Source organism: Candoia aspera, chromosome 5, assembly GCF_035149785.1.
Source record: "Candoia aspera isolate rCanAsp1 chromosome 5, rCanAsp1.hap2, whole genome shotgun sequence".
Lineage (NCBI taxonomy): Eukaryota > Metazoa > Chordata > Lepidosauria > Squamata > Boidae > Candoia > Candoia aspera.
In genome coordinates, this window is record NC_086157.1 from 46,133,818 (window position 1) to 46,161,297 (window position 27,480).

General features: G+C 37.3%; 1 protein-coding gene across 2 annotated transcripts in view; it reads left to right on the plus strand.

Moving 5' to 3' along the window:
• The window catches only part of GLRA2 (glycine receptor alpha 2), a 149,979-nt gene extending 126,388 nt beyond the window's left edge, over positions 1–23,591 (plus strand). For both annotated transcript variants that reach the window (XM_063304381.1, XM_063304382.1), the window contains exons 8-9: positions 1,783–1,932; positions 22,151–23,591. In XM_063304381.1, coding sequence (XP_063160451.1) covers positions 1,783–1,932; positions 22,151–22,432 — 432 coding nt within the window. In that variant the 3' untranslated portion in view covers positions 22,433–23,591. The remainder of the gene's footprint in view (positions 1–1,782; positions 1,933–22,150) is intronic.
• Positions 23,592–27,480: the final 3,889 nt, after the last annotated feature.

The window sequence follows — 27,480 nt, forward strand, 5'->3', positions numbered from 1 at the left end:
TTATCTTGTTGACACCAGTGGGAGTTTTGCTCATGGTTGCTATGGATGCAGGATTTCATACCCTGGATATCATGTTTTATTTATTACATAGCAATGAAAATAACACTATATAGTTTTGTTTTGCATAAATCTGTATGTTGCTCTGCTTTGGGAAGAATGTATATACAATGCTGATTATTTAGAAAAATGCAAACATGTGAAAGTGATTCTCTGGAATAGATTCCTTAAAGAATGTTATATCCATGCATGTTGTGCGTTGATTTTATGGTCCATCTATAATGGAGATGGAAGAAATTAGTGGGTAAAATAGGCAAGGCCATTTTGCACATGTGCTTACAACTCTGAAAGTCACAGATCTTAATATATGTAAAACTCACTTCTTGTCAAACCATTCCACCTGTGAAGCCCCCATACCTGATTGCACAGTGCAGATAGTACAGCACTACAAGACAGAACTGCTATCTTACTATATTTGAATTTCACCGTTCTTCAGAGCAATATGACAAGAGTAAAATTATAGCAACTGGACCTTTGGGAGGAAGAAAAGCCAAGTCAGGATTTGTTTCTGCTTTTGCCTTCAGCTTCTTTATTCACATGAGAAGTGGTTTTGCTCGGTATAAAATGTTGATCCTTCTGGCTTCACTTCCAATGATAAGAGGATTCAGGAATGCCTTCCAGGTGGTTATGTATTCCTAATATGGTGGATGCATATATGAGATGGAGGAGGAAAACAATAAGCCAGACTGATAAAGCTATTGCAGAATATTTTTAGGACCACAAAGAAAGCCAACTACAGCTATATTAAAAGTGCCACAGCACAGTCTAGGTGTCCTCTGTGATATTTCGTTCATTTAAAGGAAGGAAGTAATCATCTTTTTTATAAAAACGTAACAGGAGAAACTTCTATTTGAATGTCCATCAAAACTAAATTAATAAATATATTTTTATATACACACCCAATTTTTTTTTTCCAATGTTTGGTTTTATGCCTTTTGTTTTTCTTTCTATCATTCTTTATCTCTTTGATGCTTTGTTGATAAACAATTTGGCTAGATTAAAAAGCAACATTTTTTTTCCTTCAAAGGTCGAAGGAAAAAATTATCTGTATCTGTACATTTGCCCTCAGTTCCATTTAATCCTAGGAGCTACTGTGACTTATTGATCATTGCTTGCTACATCTGAAGACATGATACAAGGAAGACCTGTAAAGGTGACCAATGAGACACCACAGTCAATCAGATTTTATTGGAATGCAGGCCAATCAAGCCAGTGAGGGTGAAGAAAAAGGCCCACAGCTCAATGGTAGGGCACATGGTTAGTATGCAGAAGTTCCAGGTCCAATACCTGGCACTTCCAAATAGGGATTCCAGATATACTGTATAAGTATATAACGTATGCTTATATACTTATACAGTATATAAGTTATACTTATACTTACATACTGTATAACTTATACAGTGTAAGTTGTTTCCTGTGTTCCTAAAACTGACACCCAAAGGAATGGAACAAATGAATACCTAAGAACAGCAGAACATAATGAACAATGTAGATGTTTGAAGTGTGCATTTTTCCTGCTTATCTGATGAGTTCCACCAAATTCTCTGCTTTCAAAAGCAATAATAAAATTGAAAAATATTCAGTGGAGCTTTTGTAGGTACCAAAAACAAATATTCGGTGTACAATCTACATCTCTGTATACATTTTCAGCCTTCTTCCCAAGCGCACCTGTCATTCCTCAGTGCAAGATTCCATGATTTTATTTCCTGCTTCCTTGTCTTGCAGGTCTCTTACGTAAAAGCTATTGACATCTGGATGGCTGTATGTCTTCTCTTTGTCTTTGCTGCATTGCTTGAATATGCAGCCGTGAATTTTGTGTCAAGGCAGCACAAAGAATTTTTGAGGCTTCGGAGAAGGCAAAGGAGGCAACACAAGGTACAATATCCTATCTTCAGCATAATTATTATTGCTCACCTATTCAGTAAAAGGAATTGAGAATTTAAAACAAATTCATTTGCTGCCTACGGTCTTTGTATCTGGCATCATACATATGAGGACAGGCGTGCCCACATTTAGTCAATATTTAGACTGAATGGCCTTTGTACTCAAACTTATGAGAATTATACAATTTCAAACTAGCTTTGGATATTAGTTTCCTAGTTAATGTAGATGGCTTTCTGGCACTCGTCCTTACCTGATACTTTTGACCATTATTCTGGTAATGATGAAAAGGCTTAGCTTCTGCTTTAGTTGCCATGGAATTGGTTACATGTGCATTGTATCAGCTAAGGTGTCTTTAAGGAATGGGAGGGCTACTAACAATAATCTATTTATTCAGAGTTGGTTTTGTCTTGGCTTTCCTTTGATATTTACCAGGCCATCATAAATTGTACTATTTCAGCTCTTCATTTATTATTTCATTTCACTTTTCATAGTCAGTTCCAACTGCTTTCCCTCAGAATTGCTTCCTGTGATTCATTCTGATGCTAACTATGCCATTCTTTTTTGTTTTTTATTTTACCTTGTTCCATATATTATTGCATCATTGCATCATTTCCATTTTTATGTTATTACTTTGCTACTTGCTGATCAACAAATTAGAGAACAGGCATAGGCTGGGACTGTGGGGATTGAGGACATCAGTCCATTGAATGAATGGCTTGAGGATAAAAGGATCATCAATATATGGAAAAATGAATCAGAACACCAATCCAAATTTCAGGGTAAACTGAGAGGTGGACAAGGAGGGAAGAAGCAAATGTGTGCATGATGTCATAAACTGGCAATCACCAGTATTCATAGCATCGCATATACTCCGGTTCTTCTATTAGACAAAATGCTCTTCTAAGCCTCATGAACTTTGTGTGTATTTCTTCTTGTGTCCTGGATTTTCCTAAGTTTCCAGTTCAATGGCAACACAACTGTTTCATTCTGTTTGGACTGATAATGGACTTCAGTAAATTTTAGTTCAGTTTTACAGTGCACAGATATTGAGAACACTTTGCAGTATTTAGTGTGGTGGCATTAAGTCAGGCTTAATTCCTGGTGACTACATGGACAAACACTCACCATTTCAATGTATCTCTAGGAGTAGCTTGTAACTCTTCCTATCACAGTCCTGTCATACAGTTTCTTTGATTTCATTGTTTTTCCCCTTTTCCACTTGCCAAGTGTGTGTTTTTGTTTTCTTTGCTCTATCATCTGCTCATATCACATGTCCAAAATATTTGAATTCACCCCCTCAATAGAAGTCAGTCATTGACTGACAGGTTGAATGAATCATTCGTCTTGCAGTTCACAGTAGTAACTGCCTCCAAATTAGTAATTCCTAAGTGTTTATCTTCTTTCTGTCACTCTTTCTCAATACTCAGTTTTCAGACCTATATATTACCACTGAAAATACCATTGTTTCATAGAATACCATTGTATTCTAACCTTTGTTGCCATAAAAATATGCTGACCTTAATGATCTTTCCTCCCTAGGATTAATGTCTTCTTTAATTCTCCATCATATTGTCTATTTTAAGTCTTTTTTAGCCCAAGAAAACTACTACCTTCACTTCTTTGCTGTCAGGTATAACTTTACTAAACATGATTGCTGACACATCAACAAACATACTTAGCAGTACAGGAGAAACCATGGTATTACTGCCATGCTGGAATTACAATTAAAATCTCCCTTCCAGCTGCTATTGCCCTTGGGAATGACCTATTTGCATCAGGGAAATTTCATTCCAATATTAATACCAACTCTGGAGGATATTTATTTTTATAATGATTGATCACACAATCAGCCAAATGTTTAGAATGGATTTGGCATTTTTATCTACCTATCAAGCCCCACAACCACATCAAAGTAGTGCCTCACTGGGTGATGATGATGATGATGATGATGATGATGATGATGATTGGCAGTTTCATTCTACCTATTGAGGTATGATTTCAGTATAAGAATGCTTTATTGGAAAATATTTACTCCATGGACAACATAATCCTAATTCTCATCTTTTTTTGTCACTTAACGTAGTTTGTTCTTCAGAAAGTGAGGAAGGTGGATTGATTTGCTAGAAGTCTATCATTTCTGTTACCTTACTTGGCCCAAGAAGTTGCTGAGTCAGATAAAAATCCCACATTCCTTAATAGTCAACCAAATACTTCTAGGAATCTCTCCAGGTGGGCTTGAAGACAATGTGTATCTTTAGCCAAATGTTTTCCAGAGGCCACTCCCTCTGAACATGAAGATTTCATGAAATGACATATAGCCTGTAATATTTTGTCTTCTGTGACTGACTCATCATCTTTTAAAGCTGTCTGTGGTCATAACCATTATTACATTTTACAGCGGATAATCTCATAACTTGATGATATGGAATACTAAGAAGCCTTTGTCAGTCCCGGATGTTCTTTATTAGAGCACGTCCACTTGCTTGCTCCTTTCTGATTTTTTTTTTTTCCAGATCTTTATAGGATGGAGCAACCTCCACTGTGGCTGACACATCTAGTATATCTACTGTGCAGCCAGATATATGACAAAACACCCACACATTTAAATAGAATCATTCACACTGAAACTATTTATCCTCTAATTTTGGAGAAGGAATCTGGAAAGAAAAAAAAGATTTCATTGCTGAATTTTGGATTGGAAGGTAACTTTTGACATGGATCAAAATGCAGTAACAAATCCCATAGTTTGCACCTAAAAGATGCTGGGATTCATTCAGAGCAGCTCCAGCTTCTCTTGGCCTTTTAGTTGATAGATAGCAGGTAATCTTAAAACTTCGGCCGTGGAGCTGGAGAGATATGGCAAGTCTTGTTAGACATCAGTAGGCCAGATAAAATGAAAAATAGTCTGACTTGATAGTTCTAGAACAGCTTTTTCCAGGGTGAGGCCCTCCAGTTGTATTGGACCTTGATTTCCATGGCTTCATAATGCCGGCATGACTAAGGCATTATGAGAATTGAAATTCAACATACCTGGAGCACACAAGTTCACTGGAAAATGCTGGATCCAAAGTCATGCTCCCATTTTTATTCAATCCATTCATCTCAGATGTGTATCTTTTTGTTTGCTCAGTGGAGATAGGAAAGCATCTTAGACTATAATCTAATACATGGATTGGTACCACATCCAAAATTGGAATTTATCTATGCATAGAATTTATAGTTCAATTTTATGAGATACTTAAATCAGAATGGAGTCTTAGGAATATGTAGTCAACTTATTACAATTTATAATTTGTAATTTTAAAGAAATTCTTTGAACTTCTTTGCATTTTGCGTTGTAAGGAAAGCATCAGGCTTGTGATCAAGACATAAAACACAGTGCACTATGCAAACATCTTTTCATTGTTTCCCCTGAATAATTTAACAAGCTCTTGTCACATGTGGCAAGTCAAGCAGGATGCCATCTATCTCCCAAAAGACGGAGCATCATCACAACACTGACAGCCAACCTTTCATATTAGACCTGACAATGTTTATTCTGATGTTAGCACTTGTGTTACCTAAAACTCCAGACTGATGGCATCAAAGCAACAAGAGCAGAGAGAAAATAATTCATTGATGTTATATACATAAAATAGTGTTCTGAGTACAGCCATGTGAATGAAGAATGGCTATTCCAGCCAACATTCTAGAAGCCAAATATCAATTCTTCTCTGTGTTACCATGATGACTTGTGACTTGCTGATCTATTGGTAGACCAACATAAAACAAAACATTACTTATGTCCTGGACACCAAACCACAGAAATGGAATGTTCCTGGGCACATCATTGATCTGCACAATATAGAAAATCAGGGGAACACATCCTTTATAATAATGGAAAAGAATGTGACATCTAAAAACAAGAGTCTTAGCAAGCTTCCTGGGTGTCAAGGTAGTTATCATGCCAGTCAGGAACTATGACAACCATTTATGCATTTGTTGTAACTTATCTATTAAGTTAACACAGCTTTCAAGTGGCCAGGCAACAAATCCAGGCAAATCCTACTATATGCAAAGACAGCTCAGAGCAGAGAACACTCAGCCTTGGGTGGAGAATGATGGTGCTGGTTCTCTTCAGGAAATATTTTGGGACCAGCAATTGCCCATTGTTTTCTAACGCCCAGTAATAAGGCACAAGCATCTTTTATCTTCCATGCTGACTTTTCCAAATATTTGTGAATTTTGTTGCAGCAAAGCTGGATCAAACTTTCGTTTGTAAACTGTTGAGGGGCTGTTACTGCTGCTACTTCATGCTTGAACTTACAGATTGCCAATTTGCCAATGTTCAGTCAGTTCACTGAGTTCTTAGGATGGTATTGACTCTTTTCTCCTTTTCTTCCCTTTACTTCCCACCCCAAGAACAATGAGAGCATATATGTACTGCGGGGCCAAATCTACGTATCTTTCAGTTTTCCAAACTTCTTCCTCTTTTCCAAACAAGTGTGTGAGTGTGTATGTGTGCACGCGTATATATGTGTGTATGTGTCTGTCTGTCTGTCTATCCTTACTTGACTATTGTAGAGAACAATGCTGGTTTGGGGTTTGTTTTATTTCAGTTATTACTACTGAGCTACTCTACCACATGGACGTTTGTCCTAACATTCAACTGGAATTTGTATACTTCCTATATTTAAGATTATTCCATGTCCTGCTCCCTAGGCAATACAGAACAGTTATTGGTGTTGTTTTGTGAGATATCCCTTGATGTACTTGAAAGTGATATTATGACTCCCCTCAGCTGCATGCTCTGATAGTAAAACAAACCAGTCTTTCCTCATTAGGTTTAGTTCCTAGTTCTTTCATTTTTCATGTTAGTTTTTCCATACCTGCTCCAGTTGCTAAAGTGTGGTGCCCAGGGGTACAGTGCTTGAAGTGGCATCTGACCAATGCAGAATATAGTGGAACTCTGACTTCCCATAAGTTGGCAACTAGACTTCCATTGGTTCAGCCAGCAAGGTGTCCAGTGAAGAGTAAAAAAGTCAAAGTAGTGGTCATGCCTTCTGGATCGAAGCTCCACACCTTTGCTCATGCACGTGATGATTTACAAAAGGAGTGAGGCTTTGATCACACACTTGTGATTGCCATCTTGACTTTTATTGACCCCACCTGTGGATGCACATGGGTGCAGCCTAAAATTACATTTGCCTATTTAGCTGATGATTCATATTCATATTCATATTCAGCTTGTGATCCAAGATCTGTTTTATTTGCACGGTTAGCAATATCTCTGCATTTGATTTCATTTTCCTAAGTAAAAACGTCTGCGTTTGAAACGATAACTTTTCAAATTAAATGAGAATGGTAGAAAGAAATACAAAATAAACTTCCAGCACAGTACTAGCCATACTGACAGCACTCATAATTGGAAAGAAGACAACAAAACACCAGTGACCTTTATAGAATAATAGCTTTATTGCTGTGTTTTGAAGTGAATCACTCCTATCTTTGAAGTGAATCACATCTTTCATCTGTAAGCATATTCATTCCTTAAACTGTTCAACATATTTATAAATGCTTTTGAGTTAGAGAATATGATTATCAGATTTTCAGGGGACAGAAAGATAAGGGAGATAGCAGACACTTTAAAAGACAGTATCAAGATTCAGGAGGATCTTGACAAACTAGAATATTGGGCAAAGCCCAACAAGATAATTCTCAACGAAGAAAAATTAGGAGTCCTACATTTAGAAAGGAAAAATCAAAGCCATGAGTTAAGAGGGAGGACCATACTGGGCAGTGGACAGCAGTACATGTGAAAAGCATATGGGTTCTTTGGTGGATCACAAGCTGAACATGAGCCAACAGCGTGATGTAGTTGCAGGAAATCGTGATCACAGGTTGCATCAAAAGAAGAACAGTGCCAAGATCAAAAAAGAGTCATAACTTCTCTCTATTCTGCATTGGTCAGACTGCAACTAGAATATTGTACCTGGTTCTGGGCACCATTAGGAAGGACAATGACAAATTGGAGTATATCTAGTGGAATGCAACCAGATCTGGAAGAGGGAAAATCCCCTATAATTAATGGTTGGAGGTGTTGGAAATGTTTAACTTGGAAAAGACTGTGGTTGTCTGTCATATAGCTGTCTTCAGGTATTTGAACACCTGTCATATAGAAAATGGGACAGAATTGTTCAAAGTTATTCCTGAAAACAGGAGAATAAATTAAAATTAACTAGTAAGTAGATTTTGGCTGGACATCAGGAAAAGTTTCCTAACATCAAGAACTGTTCAACAGTGGAGCAGGTTACATTGGGAGGTGGTGGATTCTCCTTGGCTGGAGGTCAGAAATAGAAGTTGAAAGAAAGGTAGCACTGCATTCCTGCACTGAACAGGGGACTGGAAGAGATCTTCAAGATTCTTCCTAACCCTTCAGTCTGATTCTAAAACCAGATTTGCTTTAAAAAAAATTGTTTACTTCTATTCCCAGTGAAAATATTTTATACTCCTTGAATCTTTGCATACACACTTTGTGATAATGGTAAAATGTTACTTGTGAGTGTATATAACAACAGCCAGTTTGGTATAGGCTAGAAACCGGGAGACCAGGAGTTGTAGTCCCCCAGGCACGAAGCCAGCTGGGTGACTTGGGCCAGTCACTCTCTCTCAGCTCTAGGAAGGAGGCAATGGCAAACCACTTCCGAAATCTTGCCAAGAAAACTGCAGGGACTTGTCCAGGCAGTTGCCAGGAGTCAACACTGACTTGAATGAACGACGACAAAAAAGGGTGGTGGTGGTATATAACATGCCATATCGTGTGACTAGTGAAATACTTGGGGCCAGGTCTGTTTTGCTTAATTATATTTAGCACTCATAATGCAAACTGGATTGTGTAAAAGAAAACTCTATCTCTAAATGGTGTTGTGATTTCCCCTCTCTTTAACATGTTGTTTGTAAGACAGATGAAAGAGAAATTAGTTCTGCTGCAAATGAATACTCCAGAAATATGCTGCCTATTTTTTTCTCTCCAAGGCAAGCCTAAGGACACTTTGCAGGACCTAGTGTTCCTACAAATTAAAGCACTCTGACTAATTGAGAACCATATATTGTAGTATATATTCACATGGAACTTTTCAGAGTGCCAGGTGTAATGGTTACAGTGCTGGACTAGGAACAGACCCAGATTCTAGTCCTTCCTTAGGCATGGAAGCCACTTTGGTGAACTTGGCCCAGTCATGACCTCTCAGCCCAAATCAGCATTAGACTTTGCAGCAAGCTGGCTGAAAATCAAAATTCTCATTGCATAATGCATTGATAAGCTTTGTGTAAGAACTAGGCAAGGACAATGCTACCTCAGCCCAACGCACCACAGAGTGGTCATTGTGGGGATAAAATTGGAGGAGGAAGTGCTATGCAAGATGAGATAGAAATCTAAAGAAATGGTTGATTATATTTTGAATAGGATATTATTCAATCATAGGAACTCATCCTTCCAGCCAAATGTAATACAGCACTGAGTGTAGCATCTCACTGAACAGTGTATCTCAAAAGCAATTTGAATGAGGGTTTTGGAAAATGGTGGTTTGCAGTTGCATGACCAAGCTAAGCTTTAGTTAGAACAGGAAAGTACCTGATGATCAAGATGGTTTTAGATCAAAAATATTTTCAAAACTTGGAATGAAACTTGTAGACTTTTCAGGAATCTGTGGCAGGTTGCCTCAGTACACCAAAAACAGAATGCTGTGGCCAGTTTGCTGCTTAATCTTGCATATCTGTTCTGCACAATTTTGTATGTCTCACCTAACAATGGACTATTGTACAATAGAGGATGACTGCTTTAACAACAACAGCAACAACTTAAAACTAGCACCTGATTGATTGTTCATAGGAAATGGGTTGTCCTTCAGTTGACTGGGTCCGAGATAGAATTTGTTTATAAACAGTAGGGAATTCATCACAATAGTAAGTTGCTATTTTCCTAATAATGAACATAGCCCACCTGCCAAGTGCAAATACTCCAGTTTTTCTTTTTTGTTTGTGGGTGTCTGTTATTCTTTTATGCCTTGAAAGTAGGGCAGGAGCAATTGATAAAGCCTCAGAAAACAAATCACACATTTTTAAAGTCAATAGAAATAAGTTTTAAAAATATATCCTTTAATTATGCCCACATGCACACAGAGTTTACCAACTACAGTTCTCTTTTTTCAGTTTCCAAATCTTTTTTTCTGATAATTTTATTAATTTATTTCTATTGTTGTCTTGTAGGCAGTTAGGGTTTTTTTTTTCTACCTCTACAGTTAACTTTCTTCCTTAATCCAGCATTCTCCAATTAACTAAGAATTCTAGGAGTTAGTAGGCCAAACATAATACATTTTGCACCAAGTTCTCTCTGAACGTTAAGTTTTCTTCACTTTCTTGTTTTTTTAATACTTTCTGTAATTTGGAATGTGGAGTACATGGAAATAAACAGCCACAGTTCAAATGATCCTGAAGTTGCTATCCAACTGTAAATAAATACATTTAAATAAAATTTCATTGCTTTACTGCAGTTTTTTAAAATTGCAGGCTTAAATGGATAAATAAATAAAAATGGGTAAATAAGAATGGTGGCTGCAATAGACATTGTGCAGATCTGTGTAATGCTGGATTTGTCCACAAATCTCTGACGTATCGGTATAAAGAACAGAGGCCCAAACTCTTTCAGCTGTCTTTGGAGGAACAGCATATTGCTTTGGCAATGTCTATAACAAGCTGTGGTAATCCAACAAATGCCACAATTATATGCTTATATCATGTCATCTAATGCAAGAATGTAAGTCACAGCATTTGTCTGGTGATATCATCATCCATGCGTCATCATTGGCAGACACCCATATTTATATCAGTTCTAGTAAGTTTAAGTAAAGATTATGAGTTTAAGTAACGTCTTTGCTCAAAAATACATCTTACAAAGTAAGAGCCCATACAGAGTGCAGAGCCCATTCTGAAACTGTACAGAGTTATGATACTGTAAGGCCTTTATGGCAGCAATGGGTTCTTTTCCCCACTCCCTCACTGGGCTTTCCCTACAGCTACATGAATGTCCTTGATGGACTATACTGTGGAGGTGGCATATAATCTACGCATAAGTGCATGAAGAGGAGAGCAGGATGATGCCTTTACTGTCTCTGCCTCTAAGCTCTGTGCATTCTTTGTTTTGCACAATACAGTAATATGTGCATATACTGTAAGTTGATTTATTTATTTTTTATCCTGCCTTTATTATTTTTATAAATAACTCAAGGCGGCGAACATATTTAATACTCCTTCCTTCTCCTATTTCCCCCACAGCAGCAACCCTGTGAGGTGGGTTGGGCTGAGAGAGAGTGACTGGCCCAAGATCACCCAGCCGGCTTTCATGCCTAAGGTGGGACTAGAACTCACGGTCTCCTGGTTTCTAGCCCAGTGCCTTAACCACTAGACCAGACTGGCTCTCTGAAAGTTGTAGACCTTATTTATTTATTTAATTTTCTATCCTGCCTTTATTATTTTTATAAATACCTCACGGCAGCTAACATACCTAATACTCCTGCCTCCTTCTATTTTCCCCACAACAACCACCCTGTGAGGTGAGTTGGGCTGAGAGAGAGGGACTGGCCCAAGGTCACCCAGCTGGCTTTCATGCCTAAGGCAGGACTAGAACTCTCAGTCTCCTGGTTTCTAGCCCAGTGCCTTAACCACTAGACCAGACTGGCTCTATATAAACACATATGTGAATAGACTCAGTAACGAATGCCTGACAGATATAGGGAGTAGAAATATTGGATTTTACCCATTTCCACATATTTATTATCCCCAGAGGACAGATCTTCAACACAAGAAAATCCAGAAGCAGGTCTATGATTTTCAACAATGAGTTACGGATTTGTAATGTCTGATTTATCTTTTTTCTAAGAGTTGATTAATGTAAATCTATATTTATAGCTACTGTACTGTATATATTATAATGGATTTGGAGTTGGTCTTACTATCATCTTACTATCATTCCTTAAACATAGGGCATCTGATTGCAAAAGGATTCAGGATTTTATCGGGAACACTTTCCCTCTGCCTCTCTATGAATATAATTGAGCCAGATTTTTCTGATATATCCTGAGAATCATCTGGTTTCATTTTTCATAATGCATAACAAAAGGGGAGGACTTAGCTGCTGTTTATAGTTATTTGATGTTAAATAATTACTCCCCTTTGAATTTACCCCATTCATTGGGGAAGGGGTGACTTTAAAGTCAAGCAATATTCAAAGGAGAAGAACACAAAAAGGGGAAAGAAAGAAGAACCAAGCTGAAGATAGTGAAAACTCAAGCACCTTACTTTGCTGCTGACTGGTGATCTTTGACGTATATATATTTTTTCTTTTACTTTTGAGAAAAAGCATGCCCGCACACTGAAGACCCAAGGGCTTGTGATTCATCTTCTTCGTTCTTTTGCCTTCTTACAATTATAATGTTGCATGGTCATGTGATCATTTGCAGAAGAATGGTGATGAATAAGTGAAGATTTTGTTCACTTTTTTGTTTTTAATAACAAAGGCAAGGGTGTCTCAAGGGAGACTGACCTCTGGGAATTCAAATACTCTTTGTGAAAAAGGCAGGGGGGGGGGAAGGATGCTCGTTTCACAGAAAATGAAAACTAACATCTATCTCTCATTTCTTCTCCTTCTCAGCCTTCATTGCCCCCTCTTTCTATTGTACTCTCTCCTCACTGGAAACACTTCAATTTTGGAAAACAGCATAACTGCCAGATACAACATACTGTATCCTCCATTTTTGTAGCATCAACAAGGAACTACTAGATTCCAGTGAACTGAAAGTAAAGAGATTAACATATTATATTCTACTATCTATTCTTGTACTGTGTGGGAATGGATGGGAATGACAACAATTAACAGTACTGTACATGTATTCCCAAGAACCTTACTATTAAGATCACAGTCACCCACACCCTAATCACCTCCCATTTGGACTAAAGTAATGTACTCTATATGGGGCTGCCCTTGAAGAGTACCTGGAAGCTTCAGTTGGTTCAAAATGCAGTGGCCTGCATAGTTTTGCGCAAGCCTAGATTTGTGTATGTGTCACCTGTTCTGCTGGAGCTACACTGGTTGCCGATTTGCTTCCAGGTCCAATTCAAGGTGCTGGTTATCACCTTTAAAACCCTACATGGCTTCTGGCCAGGTTATTTGCAGGATTGCCTTTCCCCAGTCACATCCACCCCACCCACCAGAGCGGGGAGGCAGGGAATGTTGCGGGTCCCTTCAGTTAGGGAAGTACATCTAATGGGGCCAAGGAAAAGGGCCTTCTCTGTGGTGGCTCCCTCCCTTTGGAACATCATTCCCCCAGAGATAAGATTGGCCCTCTCGTTGCTCCTTTTCTGGAAAGCCCTGAAGATGTGATTATCAGTGGGCCTGGGGACCCCAGGTCACTAAGGAGCCAATCAAGTAGTTAGTATGAGTGTGTTTGTTGCCGCCGTAGGGTGTGTGTTTTGTTTTACTGATTTTAATTCTGTAAGCCACCTGGAGTCACCATGTGTGAGCTGGATGGCCATATAAATCTGTCTAATACATACATACATACATACATACATACATACATACATACATACATACATACTATGCAGCTATTTTGTAAGAGAGACTCCATGGCAGAATGCACACATGGGTAACTATTCTTAACCCATGTGAGCAAGGCTGGCCCTCCCATTAAGCAAAGACAGAGGCAGCAGATGTCATAAAAGGATTTTCAGTAAGATGACAAGACTGTACATTGCTAGTTGTCTTCGCTTACTATTTTTGTGCTTTAACTGCTAGAGATGGTGAATGCCATTTGTTGGACTTTCTGCCTCATATGTCAACTTAGCTTACTTTTTGAGTTCCATACCCCTTGTCTTGGCTCAGATAGAGATGACTATTGCCTGTACTGCCATAGGCAGAAAATATCCTAGTCTAGTGGAAATTCCATGCAAGTAGAATTTTGCCTCAATCAATTGTTTGTGAGACCTTTACATAGTTTGCATTGATTTTATTCACATTAATGCACAAGCAAAAATAAAATTAACTATTGTATTATTGTCTAATTGCTTATTCATCTCTGCTATTATACTGTACATCTCCCTCAAAAGCATAACTGTTAATAATGTTAATAATGTTACAGTAGACTTTTATTCCATCTTGAAGGAAACAGGCTGTATTATTGTTTTTCAGTGCTAGACTGGAGGTAGGTTTATCTCTGCTGAGTGTATGCTAGGTATGTCATCTTTTAGCTATATCCTGCTTTTACAAATGTGTCAGATAATTCAGCTTTTAGACTGGTTGTGCAATTACCCAGCAGCTGCTCTGTCTTTTCAATATGGCAAGGCTGATCCAGATTGCTGTTGTTTACATGTAGGCAAATTGACTCAACATTAAGGTTAATGAATTATTTGGTGACTATCTAAACAGCTACATCATTAATATTACTAGCTAAAGTGTAATGCCCCAAAAGGGAAGGTAATAATGTGTAAAACAAGAGGAAGGGGGAGAAAAAGGGAGAGATTTTTCACAAGATTGCATGGGATATTGTGAAGCAAGGCAAGAACAAAGGAACATAGATAAATTGAGTAAGATAATTTCATTGTAGACACATTAGAAGGCTAACTGCAGGTCAGATCATGGAAAACAATGAAAACAAAATGCCAGTGTCCTAATTTGCCTGCCAGTTGAAACTCAATGGAAGCCATTTTATCTGATCTCATATATGAAGTCCTCAGTACATCTGAATAATTTTATTCTGGGTCCAGCCAACTGGGAGCTGATCTGGGCTGTAATCAAACATATATAAAAGGTTGCATAATGCTATACTAGAGTATTATCAATCTTGGGAACCTTGGTTTAGTTGCTCTCTTTCAACCTAATTAGTCTCACTGACTAGTACCAAAAGCCTAGACAAACAGATCTTTAACTGATATAAACCAGCAGAATCCAGAAAAGCAGCTATGGAAACTATTTGAGCTTTCATTGATAAGAGTAAAACTGAACCTATACTTGGACAACACAACTATTCCATCAGATAAAGGATTATCTCCACTTTTGGAAAAGAGAACTGTTGATCCCCAGTACTTTCATTTTTAGAATTCAACATCAATTATTGATTCTCATGCAGGACATTACTGCATTGAGACAATAATCCTTTCCCATTTTAGGTAATACAGAGACGTATCATCTCGAGTTGAATATCTTCAGCATACTGATGATTACACTTCATTCCAGATCTCCTAATGGGCACTCCCAATGGCTTCAACTCTGGATGGACTAGATCCTTTTGGGATCTAAATTAATTGCCATGAAGCCAGGATACAGTCTTTTGGATGCCATTGTGTAGGTTAGGAGTGGAACCACTCTTGTACAGTACCCCAAACTCTAAGCCCGCTGAACTATTCTAGCGGGGTTCCATAGCCCCCCATGGATACATCAAAGAGTATCAACAAAACTGCACAGTCCTGTATCTCTCCCAATAAAAGCAACCATCAGAGTGATCCAAGCTGACTAACTTTCAATAGTTAGTGAATAGTTAGTTTCAGTGTGATCAAGGCAGAGTAATTTAGAATAGGTCCAAATATTCAGATTCATAAATAATCTCACAGGCTGCACTGCCATCACTATCTCAAGCACCTTCCCTAAGAAAGGATTTGACAAGGCATCTATGTCTTGTCTTTAGATTGCAGCACTATGGGTGTCAAAATGCCACCTGGACACCATCCCCATGGCACCCTTAACCACCCAAAATAATTTTAAACATCTCTGACATCTTATATTTTGATAATCTCATGAGAACTTGTGTGATATTGATAGTCTTGCATGAGACCTATTCAATTTATCTATTTAAACAATATTATGCAATAGTTCCAGTGGGTGAAATATATTGGTTGGGTGATACTGTTTAACAGTATCAGTTTCTATACAACTTTCATTATGGTGTTTTAAAGACAGGGATTTTTTTTTTCCTTTAGATATAAAGCAACTAATAGCTCTTATTCCTCAATTTATATGCCCACCAACATACACACACATAGAATTTATATGTTACATATTTACTATATTTATGTGATGAGAATCAATAATATAGTCTCTAAACTGCAGGTATAAGAATACCACACTTTTAGGTGCTTGAGGCAAGTCATTATTTTTGACCCAGAAAATGTCGTCTAGATTACTTACTGTGAAGAAAGAATGCATAAACTGATAGAAAACAGTGGGCATTTTATGTACAGGCTCCTTGAACTGCTCTCCTACTAGAGGCTCTTATTTGTCATTAAATGCATGCAGTTCATCTTCTGTGGAGTCCTTGGTGCTCTCTGAGCATGGTTGTTGGCTTGCAGACATTTCATTACCCTCCTAGGTAACATCATCCATGCCAGCGAGTGTAGGGTTTGCTCCCTATTAATGTACAAGAGCTTGCCCTGCCAGTGCTGGTGGGGGTGTGGCTTCCTCCTTGGTAGTTCCTTGATTAGGGTCCTGTTTTATGCTTGATTGTCTGGCATTAATCCCCACTTATCTGGGTGTAAGCTGCTGGAGAGGATGTGTCCTGGTCTTTTTGTTTCCTTCTTAGCTTTTTTATTCACCTTTTATTCATCTTCTTGTTGCCTACCTTTATTTATTTCTTGAGTTCCATTTTTTTTTCTTATAGCTCTTGCCATAGCCTCTTAAAACAAAAATATTTTTATTTCATTTTACTCTTTCATAGTAGTGGCATACTTTATTCTTCCTTCCCGTATGGGATTTTGTGTTAGATTTTCTTGAGTTATTTTAAGGAAGTTTGCAACTATTTGGGCCACGCTGGCACCTTGCCCTAAGTGAAACGTTCTCTTCCAGAATTAAATGTTATCTTCCAGCACACTTTTTCATATGATATAACCAATGTGGCCTTGTTCTGTTGCTGTGAACTAATCTAATTAACTGAGAAGATAATAAAGGATATATACATGGAAATGGTTCCTGGGGATTGCTAATAAAACAACAGTCTGGAATTTCAGTCACTTGATCTTTACAAAAGTTAAAATTAAGATGGGGAATGAATGGGGGCATTATGGTTGATTTGTTCCTTCTACAGTGAAGTGAAATAGTCACGGGATTGTTTTAAAAAAACACGGCCAAGTCCTGATTCTCACTCCCAAACTATGTTGCCAAAACAAAGTTGTATTGTGAAGTTTTATATAGTTGACCCCTTAATTAGCACTATATATGCAGATGCCACCCCATTCCCGGGCTTATGATCATCTCTGACAGCTGCTACAGGTAACTGGAAGTGAAATCTCCTTACAGCCTTCACCTTGTAGTGTGTGAACCTGGCAAGGAGGAAGCTGCCATTGCTACCAACTTATTCTTGCTACATGTCCTTGTTTTTCTGTATCACAGAAAACAAAGACATTGTTATACTGGACATGTTCCCACTTTTCTTTCTCTCTCACTCTCTTTCAAGCAGTGTTTTCTACAGTCTGCAGATGGCAGGAGGAAGCAGTGGCCATCATAAGATAGAAGAAAGAAATAACCTGTTGTCTCTGATTAACAAGTAGCCATATTGCAGGCATAAATTATAGATTTATCCCGGTAACAACTTATTTTTATCTGCTCCATAGTTCTACTTTCTCTGCATGACCTATCTTTTCTGAGCTTGTTGGCTTTCATATAGCAGTGGAGTTCCTTTGCAAATATGTCATCACAATTATAAGTCACTCTGAGTTGGACATCTAGGTACTAAGAGGAATTTGGATGATCTTAAATTAAGTTAATCAAAATCATAAAAGAAATTTGCTGGTACAGATCAAAGCCTATCTAAATTTCATTGTTGTTAAATTATCCATATCATCATGGCTAACATGGCATGGGCTTTCAATTCATAACCTTTGGAACATTTTCAAAGTCCTTCACTGAAAACAAATGGAAAATATGTACTTCTTTCATAGGTGATGATGTAGCTAAAAACATAGTTTCTTTTCAAATTCATCAGGGCCATGTGAAAATAAAGGATTCAAACTATGGAGGAAAGATACAGCTAGTAAACTAAGTTCAAAGGATAGGTTTTGCATGGAAATCTTGCTGCCTGTTAATTTTTAACATCAATTTCAATATACTTTTTTGTTCATTTGGAGCAACAGGATGCTGGATTTGACAGGGACATAAATTTAGCAATAGAAAGAACACACACAGAGAGACTCATCCTTCAGAGTGACCCACATATAGCCATTTGAGTTAATGAGGTGATTGGAAGATTACAGCATCAGCAATCAATGCTATTGATGAGCTCTTTTCTGCAAGAGGTGATGGTAATTTAAAAAAAAATCCCACATGTTGGGAGATAAATTGCTTATCTGTTGAACATGTGTTCCTTACTAGCAGCATACTGGTTTAAGTTTAGGCAGGCAGAAAAATAAGGACAGAGTGGGGGGGGGAAGATTCAATTTTCTAAATTTTAATACCAGCGTATTAAAAAGTATATATACCTAAATTTTAATAACCCAATGTGAATTCAAACATTTATAATACAAGAAGCATGTAAACAGCAATACAGTTATGTGCTAATATCCCAATTTTTCTGAAATTTGTAATGTAGGAAATTAAAAATATGAGTACAAAAATGCATGTATTATGGGAAAGTGCACATACAAATTTATGTATTAAAGGGAAATGCCATTGTGAAGCTGAGGAAACTATTTCTTTGAACAATGGTAGAACTTTGGAAGAACAGTAGGAAAGATGATGTGCAGCTTTTAGCCATATGGTTGTGACACCTCAAAAGATCTGAAGTTTGGCAGCAGTTTTTGGTGGCATTCATTTTGTAGATCTTTTAAAAAAAACACAAGGCCAGCATTGTTATTTTGTTAAAATGCCCCCTCAATGTGAAAAAATCCTGGCCAAAAATGTCACTGGTGATGTTCGTGCATCCCTTAAAGACTCCTGGGATGGAAAAGAACAGAAATGCGGCCCTCAGTCTCCCCACATTTGCCTGACTCTGTTTCATGTTATACAGATGCCATATACTGGCCAGGTGCTTATTGTGAAGATGTCTTTAGATATCAGATTTAAATAAATTCTTTTTTGTTGTCGTTTCAGTAATTTTTTTAAAAATGTGCTTTATTATATTGTTATAAGACATAAGTACAATAATACATTATATTATTTTGATACAGCAGTATTTATACACTATTGACAAGACATTATTAACACTAATATTTAAATAACAGGCCTTTAAAAATAGAAAAAAATAAGGTTTATATCCATGTTATGATTTGAAACGTCAATATTAATAAGCATTAGATTGTTGAATGAATTCTATCATAAATTAAAGGTGCAATCCACCCAGAAATCATTCCCGTTTCAATGAACGGAAGCCACACAGGAACATAGTGCGGCTTCTGTTTCATTCATTTCAGTGAGCTGTCTCTTATATTGAGAACCTTATGGCAAATTGTGCTCCTACTTCAGTACTGAAATGATAAAACACATTTCCTATTCTGAGCTGACACATATTGAAACCTAATAGATGCCCTCCTTTGTCCTTTGGCAAAAAACCAGTGTTTGTATTTTTGTCCTTGAAATTCAATTAAGCCCTGCACTTGCTGAAGTTGTTTGCTCTCCATAGCAGTTCAAATGTAAAGAAATGAAATATAAAATAGAGAGTACCTTGAATGCACTTGGTTCAAAGTCACCATTCTTTCTGAAAGTGAGTCAATATTGAGAGTAAGTCATTTTATTCTGGACTGCAATAGTGGGAGGACTGTAGTGAAGTAACGATGTGCAATCTGTAAGAATTAGCTTGATAACTGAAGCGATCTTTCCAAACTTGTATGCAGATGGATTTCAATTTCAGCCATTCTGAACAATTGATTGTGATGGATGACAATTACAGGACTTGTAGGTGCCAAGACGTGAAATCATATTTTGTATGCCTCAAAATAGGAGGTATATGGAGGAAATAATTAATTATGATTTACACAACAGATCCATATAGGAATGTATAACACCAAACATTAGGAAGGGAAGGAAAAAACTTAAGATGCACATTATTAGTTGCAACAGTAACTAGCAATACCAAATAGTTTGTGAATTGAATGGGTTTTTTTTCACTGCAGAATCAATAAAAGAATTTCTAAGACACATTTTGTAAGAGGCAGATTCTGCTCATATTTAAATGATTGGAAAATATGTAATGCTGAAACTGGTGGGTAGAATGGCTTGCTTAGAATGGCTTGCTACTGGCATTCACTAATTACCATGGCATCGGTATTTGAACTGATCCCTAGGGATTTGTGCCCAGATTGTAATTAGGTCTTACTCCATATTATTTATTTGCCACTGTTACAACTACAAGTAGTCCTCTCGCTTAATGACCTCAATTGGGACTGGAATTTAGGTCCCTAAGCAATGCAGTTATTAAGCAAATCTGGACCCGATTTTACAACCATTTTTGTGGAAGTCATTAAATCAAATCACTTTGATCGTTAAGCAAATCACATGGTCTTTAAGCAAACCACATGGTCATTAAGCGAAACACACTTTTCCCTATTGATTTTGCTTATCGGAAGCTGGCTAGGAATGTCGAAAATGACGATCACATGACCACATGATGCTGCAACTGTCGTAAATGTGCAACAGTTGCCAAGTGCCCAAATCGCAATCACATGACCTCAGGGATGCTGCAATGGTCATAAGCATGAGAAGTGATTCTCAGTTTTTTCAGTGCCATTGTAACTCCAGATGGTTGCTGAACAGCTGTTAAGCAAGGATTACCTGTACCTTGCATATCTGTGACCTGCAAACTAGTAACAGGATCTCTGTTGGGCCCCAAAACAAGAGTAGGGAACCTCTATTCCAAGGGTGAGTATAATATTCTTATTAGTACCTGATATAAAACATATTGCTTGCACATCAGTAAGTGTAATAGTTGGGCACAAAATCCTTGTATTTTTTTAATGCACAGATGCATTCAAAATATAGCCTGTAGTAAGGTAATATATTCAGAAATACAGTATGTCAGTCTACTACCTCCTTTTTCTTAATGGGTAGAATAACTATTAAAATCCTCCTTTATTTCTTTACCAGAGGGAAGTTTTATAAGGAGGTATATGTATCTGTAACAGAATATTTCCAAAGTCCCCACCAAACCACAATTCCCAGAATTACTGTGGATAAAGGAGGAAGTAAAACTGTTCCACTTTATTTATTTATTTATTTTCTATCCCGCCTTTATTATTTTTATAAATAACTCAAGGCAGTGAACATATTTAATACTCCTTCCTTCTCCACAACAATCCTGTGAGGTGAGTTGGGCTGTGTTTAGACTACAAAATATGTACTAGAGGATTTTCAGAACTCATAATGGTGTTTTAATGCAGACAAAGATGGAAAGTTGTGTTAGCCTTTATAATCTATTTTTTTCTAGACCACCATTAATAATTCAATTCATGAGGAACTTCAGTCTACCTTGTGGAAAGCAGAAACTCATCAGGCCTGGGAAAGGCTAAAGAAGTCAGAACAGTAATTCATATAATAAGCTGTTATCACATCTGAGAGCATGCAAATAAATTTAAAACACAAAAATGGACTCCTAAGAATCTTTACTTCTTTAATTAATCTTTTGACCTGGATTTGCCTGCCTTCTCATGTAAAAAAGAAAGCAACTTGCTTTCACCAAAGTCTTTGGAAACTGCATTTAAAGGTTTAGAAGGAAACTCTATACATTCCAGATTTACCACAGTACTTTAATTTTTATATAAACCAGTTACCATTTCAGAAGTGAAAAAATCTTCCAGAAAGAATTATTGTACACTCAAATTTGCAGCTTTATGTGGAATTTGTTTATTGCTATCATTAGATCTATTTCTAGCTAAATTCTATATTAATCAAGCCATATGTGGAAAACAGCTGTACATTTTCAGCACAGATGTAGGGCTATTGGATCTGGGTTACCATTCCATATACCACTGGCATTCAGCAGGAAGACAATATAGTTTGAAGATATCTGTCTGTTCCTTTATCAAATATATATATTGGCCTTATCAAAGCAATGGGATTTCATAAAGCCATGCTGTGGCACAGCCTTAACACCCAGTCTTCTGAACCCCTGCAGAACATCCTAAGAACAAAAAACATAAAATGGAATTTAGTCAACTGATTGTTTTTGTCATTTCTCCTCTTTTTTTGTTACTTCTTCAGGAAGAAGATGCAGCTCGTGACAGCCGCTTTAACTTTGGTGGCTATGGGATGGGGCACTGCCTGCAGGTAAAGGATGGCACTGCAGTCAAAGGCACACCTCCCAATCCTCCACCCCCTCCCATGCCAAAAGATTCAGATTCCATCAAAAAGAAATTTGTGGACCGTGCCAAAAGGATTGATACAATATCCCGAGCTGCGTTCCCACTTGCCTTTCTCATCTTCAACATATTTTACTGGATCACATACAAAATTATACGTCATGAGGATATTCACAAAAAATAAGTAATCCTTTGCGAGCTGGGATTTCTAGCCAAAGTGACTTCCTTGTAAATAGTGAAGTGTCTTTTTTGTCCTTGGCACTGAAGATTTGTTGTCTTGTGATGCTAAACAAGTAAGGGGGGACCAGTAACCATTGCACAAAACAAGGTATGTTGATAAGATTGCCAAATGAGGAGGTACTCTCTACATGGGTCTTCCAGTACTCTTGCCAAGATCACACACAAGCAGGGCACATTTGTTCCAAGTTGTCAGCGTCTTTCAGCTCTACTTAAGGAATTCTTAAAAGCATATCTCATGGGATTGTCTGTAATGGCTGCACTGCAGTGAGTTTTAAGAGGACCAAATTGCTTTTCAGGGTAACACTGCCTTCCTTTAGGAAACAAATATCTACTAAACTACATTCCATTAATCTCTCTAGTTAATGGTTAGCCCAGAAGTCCCTTTGTCAATGGTAAATTATTTCTACTAACAGGGCATGGGAAGAAGAGCTTTATACTTTAATATCTTTATGGGTGTACATTTTAATATTCTTGCTTTCTTAGACTGAGGTCCAACTTGTACAGGCTGTGATTAATTTCACTGCTTGCATCTACAGAAATGGCCTGTGCTATGGATAATTTTCTTGTTTTAAGATGGTGCACTTATTTCAATTTAGTTAGTTTTTTAATTAACTATATGCAGCATAAGGTGCCAAACTGTACTTTACCTATCATAATTCCTACATCACACCGTTGATTAAGAACTTGTGTCCAAGAGTAGCTCAGTTTAGCATTGAATTTCTATTACTGATCTCCTTGTAGTTGTGAGTGGATAGCTCTGTAGGTAAACATGACTTGCTTACAGACCTTGAATTTATATCTTTACTAAAAAAAAAGGTGGCTATCATTTTAAATATCATTAACTTACTAAAGAGTTTTAAACTGTACTGTGATTTTCATAACCTGTTAGCCTTTTGGTGCCAGCGCTATGTGGTCTAAATCCTTGCTGTGTGTTTTAAAGTACATATTTTAAAAAATCAATTTAAAAAAGCAAACAGAAAATGGAGGTATTTTTGCTTACCCAGAAAAAGACAACCTGTCATATTTAAAACAAAGCAAACATTAAGATTTTACATTTGCTGTAAAAAAAAAATATTACAGAAAAGGTAATTGTTCAATTTCAATAAAGCTAAGTGTACAATTGATTTTTGTTCATCATTCTTTCCTACTCTGCAGTCCCCAAATGGTGGTGCATCAGGCCATCCGTAATTTTGTTATTATGGATTTTGGTATTTAAATTTTAACTTTTATGTGTTGATACCTTATAAGTTGCTCGGAATCTTTGAAAATGGAGTGGCATATAAACCAAGGTAATACCTAAATTGCTGCTTTTCTCATTGCAAAAAAATAATGCAATGTGTGAACCATCAGGAAGTATAAATAGAAGAAAACCTCTTCCTACTCTCTTACAAAGGGCTTTTTATTATAAAAAAGAGCAAAGTTAACATTTATTTCATAACTTATTAATTGGTATAAAAATGCCAAAGAATCCTGGGAATTATAGTTGTTGGAAAGCCTTTACTGCCTGAAATGTATACTTAAAACTTGGTTTCCACATGGGAAGTATTAGTAATGATTCTTTGAATGGCTGGGGAGGGGGTACTTATTCTTTTCTTACTGTTTAGTATTCAAAGTCTTGTTCAGACCCTATCTTTTATCAAAGCTGTTACCATCAGTTGCAACAAATGAAATTTATTACCAGCTAAATAACAATATATTTATTTCAGATTAAATGTGTTCATTAATTACCCTACTTCTCAATACTCTGCTGGTTAATAATTCATTGATAAATGCTTATATTAAGTTGATTGATTATTTAAGTGAAATGTTAGCATCAAGATTCTTTGATGTTTTGGTAATGTGCCTTCAAAACTACGGTATGGAATAAGAATTAGGGTAGCCATGAGTGCAGAGGGCTTAGTCGAGATAACACTGGGGCCTGGAGAGGCAAAGCACCTACCGAAGGTCTCAACATCAGCAGAGAGGACACTTACAACACTCTGCTGTTCATATTTACTCTTATTACCTCTGGTTAGCAACAATAGGAAGCATGTCCTCCTGAGAAGCCATCCCAATTACAATGAGGAACATGGGAACCCCAAGAATCTTAAAACAAAATGCATTTGTGATAGCAGGAGTATCTTACCTAGATTGCAAAACTCTGGATGTTAAGAGTTTTCAGTATTTCTTTGCTGTTACCCAGATTTTTGCAGCCCGGGTATAGTAGATCTATTAAAGGGCAATCAGAAGTTGGGAATCTTTCACTTTCAGACAGGAAAGGATTCCCAGAAGAAAAGGAAAAGGGAATATGGTTCCTCTGAGAAACCTAAGTACATAAGCACTCGTGAGAGAACTGGCCTTAATGAAAGCAAAAGAACAACAGGTGATGCAGCCAGCATCAGATTTCATTTGCAGGAAGCAGCAGAGCTCAGTTAAACACAGTAATGATCAGAGGCTCTTTTCTTGCCTACAGATAAGCTGGCATTGAAACTCCTAGAATTCTTTAGTCAGCATGGTCTCTGGCTAGGAATTCTGGGATTTTCAGTTAAAACATACCTGGAGGACATCAGGTTGGTGAAAGTGTTTGTACCTTTCAATTACTCTCAGTGATGTAACTTCAGAAGTTGTCAGGCCCAGCCCAACAACGACAAAGAATCACTCCAGCCAAATTTCAGTTCTTCATTTGCTAATGCCGTGTAGACAGAATCTTGCCAGACTAAAGCAACTCTACCTAACCTAAGGGGAAATAACCTGGGAAAGCTCTAGGGCTATTCTTCAGGGTTATTCTGAATCTCTTGGTTTTCCTACATTTGCCTTCTGGACTGTGCCTCCTCTTATTTCTTTCCCCTTCTTGGAATGTGCTCCCTCCTTCTGGGAACCAGTGACACTGCCAAAATCCACCACAGAAGTAAATCCTTAACTACATGATTAGAAAATCAAAATGATAAAAATGCAGCTATTGTGAATGTTGAGGTGTCATCTGTTGAGGTATACATTAAAAAAAAAGAGGAAATTTCCTGCCTGAAAGTAATGTCCTGCTGACATTCCCACTAGGCACTCCTGTTAACAGTACAAGAGTCATTCAGCAATTTCTCTCCCCTCCCCCCATCCCCACAGTCTGGCCACCTTAAATAGGACTGTGTGAGTAGTAATTCAGATGTTTTCCTTGGTTGATTTACTCTGATGATAGTGATTGTGGAAAATTGTTATGAGCTGCTGTGCAAGGAATAACGTAGGCTGCACCAGTCAGCCTATTGTGAACAGAATCCTTAATTATATCATTAAAAATCTCTGTATCAGTAGTTTTTGTTTGCTGTTAAATGATATGGAAGTGGTAAGTGGTACTAAAATTTGCAATATTTTAAGCAGATATGAAAAAAGGAACACAACTCAACTGGGATGTATTAATGGGAATTTTATGCATATTCTTTGTATGGTACTTCATTCATGTGCATAAAAATGTGTAGAAATTAATAAAGGAGTAGTGTTTTCTAAAAAAAAAAAAAAAAGACAATAGCATGTTTTTCACCACTCCGAAGTAAATGAGAAATATTAGCCAGAGCTATTAGACTTCACAGTTTGATTTCATTCCATTTAGATTTTTCTAACCCTTCATCTTGAGTGCAGGTCAAGTTTGTGAAAGCAAGCCTTCAGGCATATCACACCCACAACAAAGTGTCCATAATGCACCAGGCATAGCTATCAAGGAGATCATTAGAAGCTTTGTTCCTTTATGTTAACAGTATTTTTGACAAGGCTGATGGGTAAAATTTCAGTTTAGCTAAACTGGATTTTTTTTTTCCTATTACTATACAGGCAGGAATAATGTCATCCAACCATTCCCAATCTGGCACCTTCCATGTATGCTAGGATCACCACTCCAATAAAGCCCAACCAAAGACCATCAGATTGGGGAAGACTGGTCTAAAAATTCTTGCTCGTATCTGTAGAAATAGATGGCTTCATGGTAAAGGTTTTTCAAATAGAACAAATCTGTTCAAAACTAATTTCAGAAAGGGAACCAGTTTGGTGTAGTGGTTAAGGCACTGGACTAGAGACTGGGAGTCTGTGAGTTCTACTCCTGCCTTAGGCACAAAGCCAGCTGGGTAACCTTGAGCCAGTCACTTTCTCTCAGCCCTAGGAAGGAGGCAATGGTATACCACTTCTAAAAATCCTTGCCAAGAAAACTGCAGGGACTTGTTCAGGCAGTCTTCAAGAGTTGGACATGATTGAATGGAATATATATATATATATTTCAGAGCAGTCTTCATGCAGTGTCCAAGGATCAAGCCATGAACTGTGCTTGCAGATTCTTGAGGCTGTTGCCTTTTCCCCCCTCTGTCAACGGTTCTGCAGCTATTATATGAGAATAAGAATAATTATATAGTTAACTTTATGCTAATATTTAAACTCTATTTTAGGTTTAAAAATTTGTGTGTAAAGTTGGCATTACCATTTATATAGTAACTACTATTCTGTTGTCTAAAATGTCATGATTGGAAACAATAACTTTTCTCTGGATTAAAAAATTAACATTTATCCTCCTTTTTATTTAATATTTTAGAATGCTGTTACAGTATGTGGTATACTAAAATAATTATAATAATAAAACAAGACTCTTTTCTTCAGATTTGACTGAATCTTCTTTTCCAAAATTGATGTTTGATGTTGGTGCTATTTACCTACATGGTAACAAACAAAATACATCCATAAACATTTAGTTGAAATGTAACTAAGAAAAACCTGGTTTTCAAGCAATTCCATCCTTCAGTGGTTCACACCCTTATTTTCAAGTACCTTTTCAACTTATTACTATGAAGACCTCAGTGAAAGATGCATATTCTCCCAGACTTTCCTTTCATTCACCTTATCCCCCCAAATTCAAGTTTCTATTCAGGTAATTAGTTAGTTACCATTGACTCATGTGGAATTCCTAGTGATTTCCTGGACAAATGCTAGCCATATCGACCTGTTCCCACAAATATCTTGTAGTCCTTCAAATGACATTCCAGG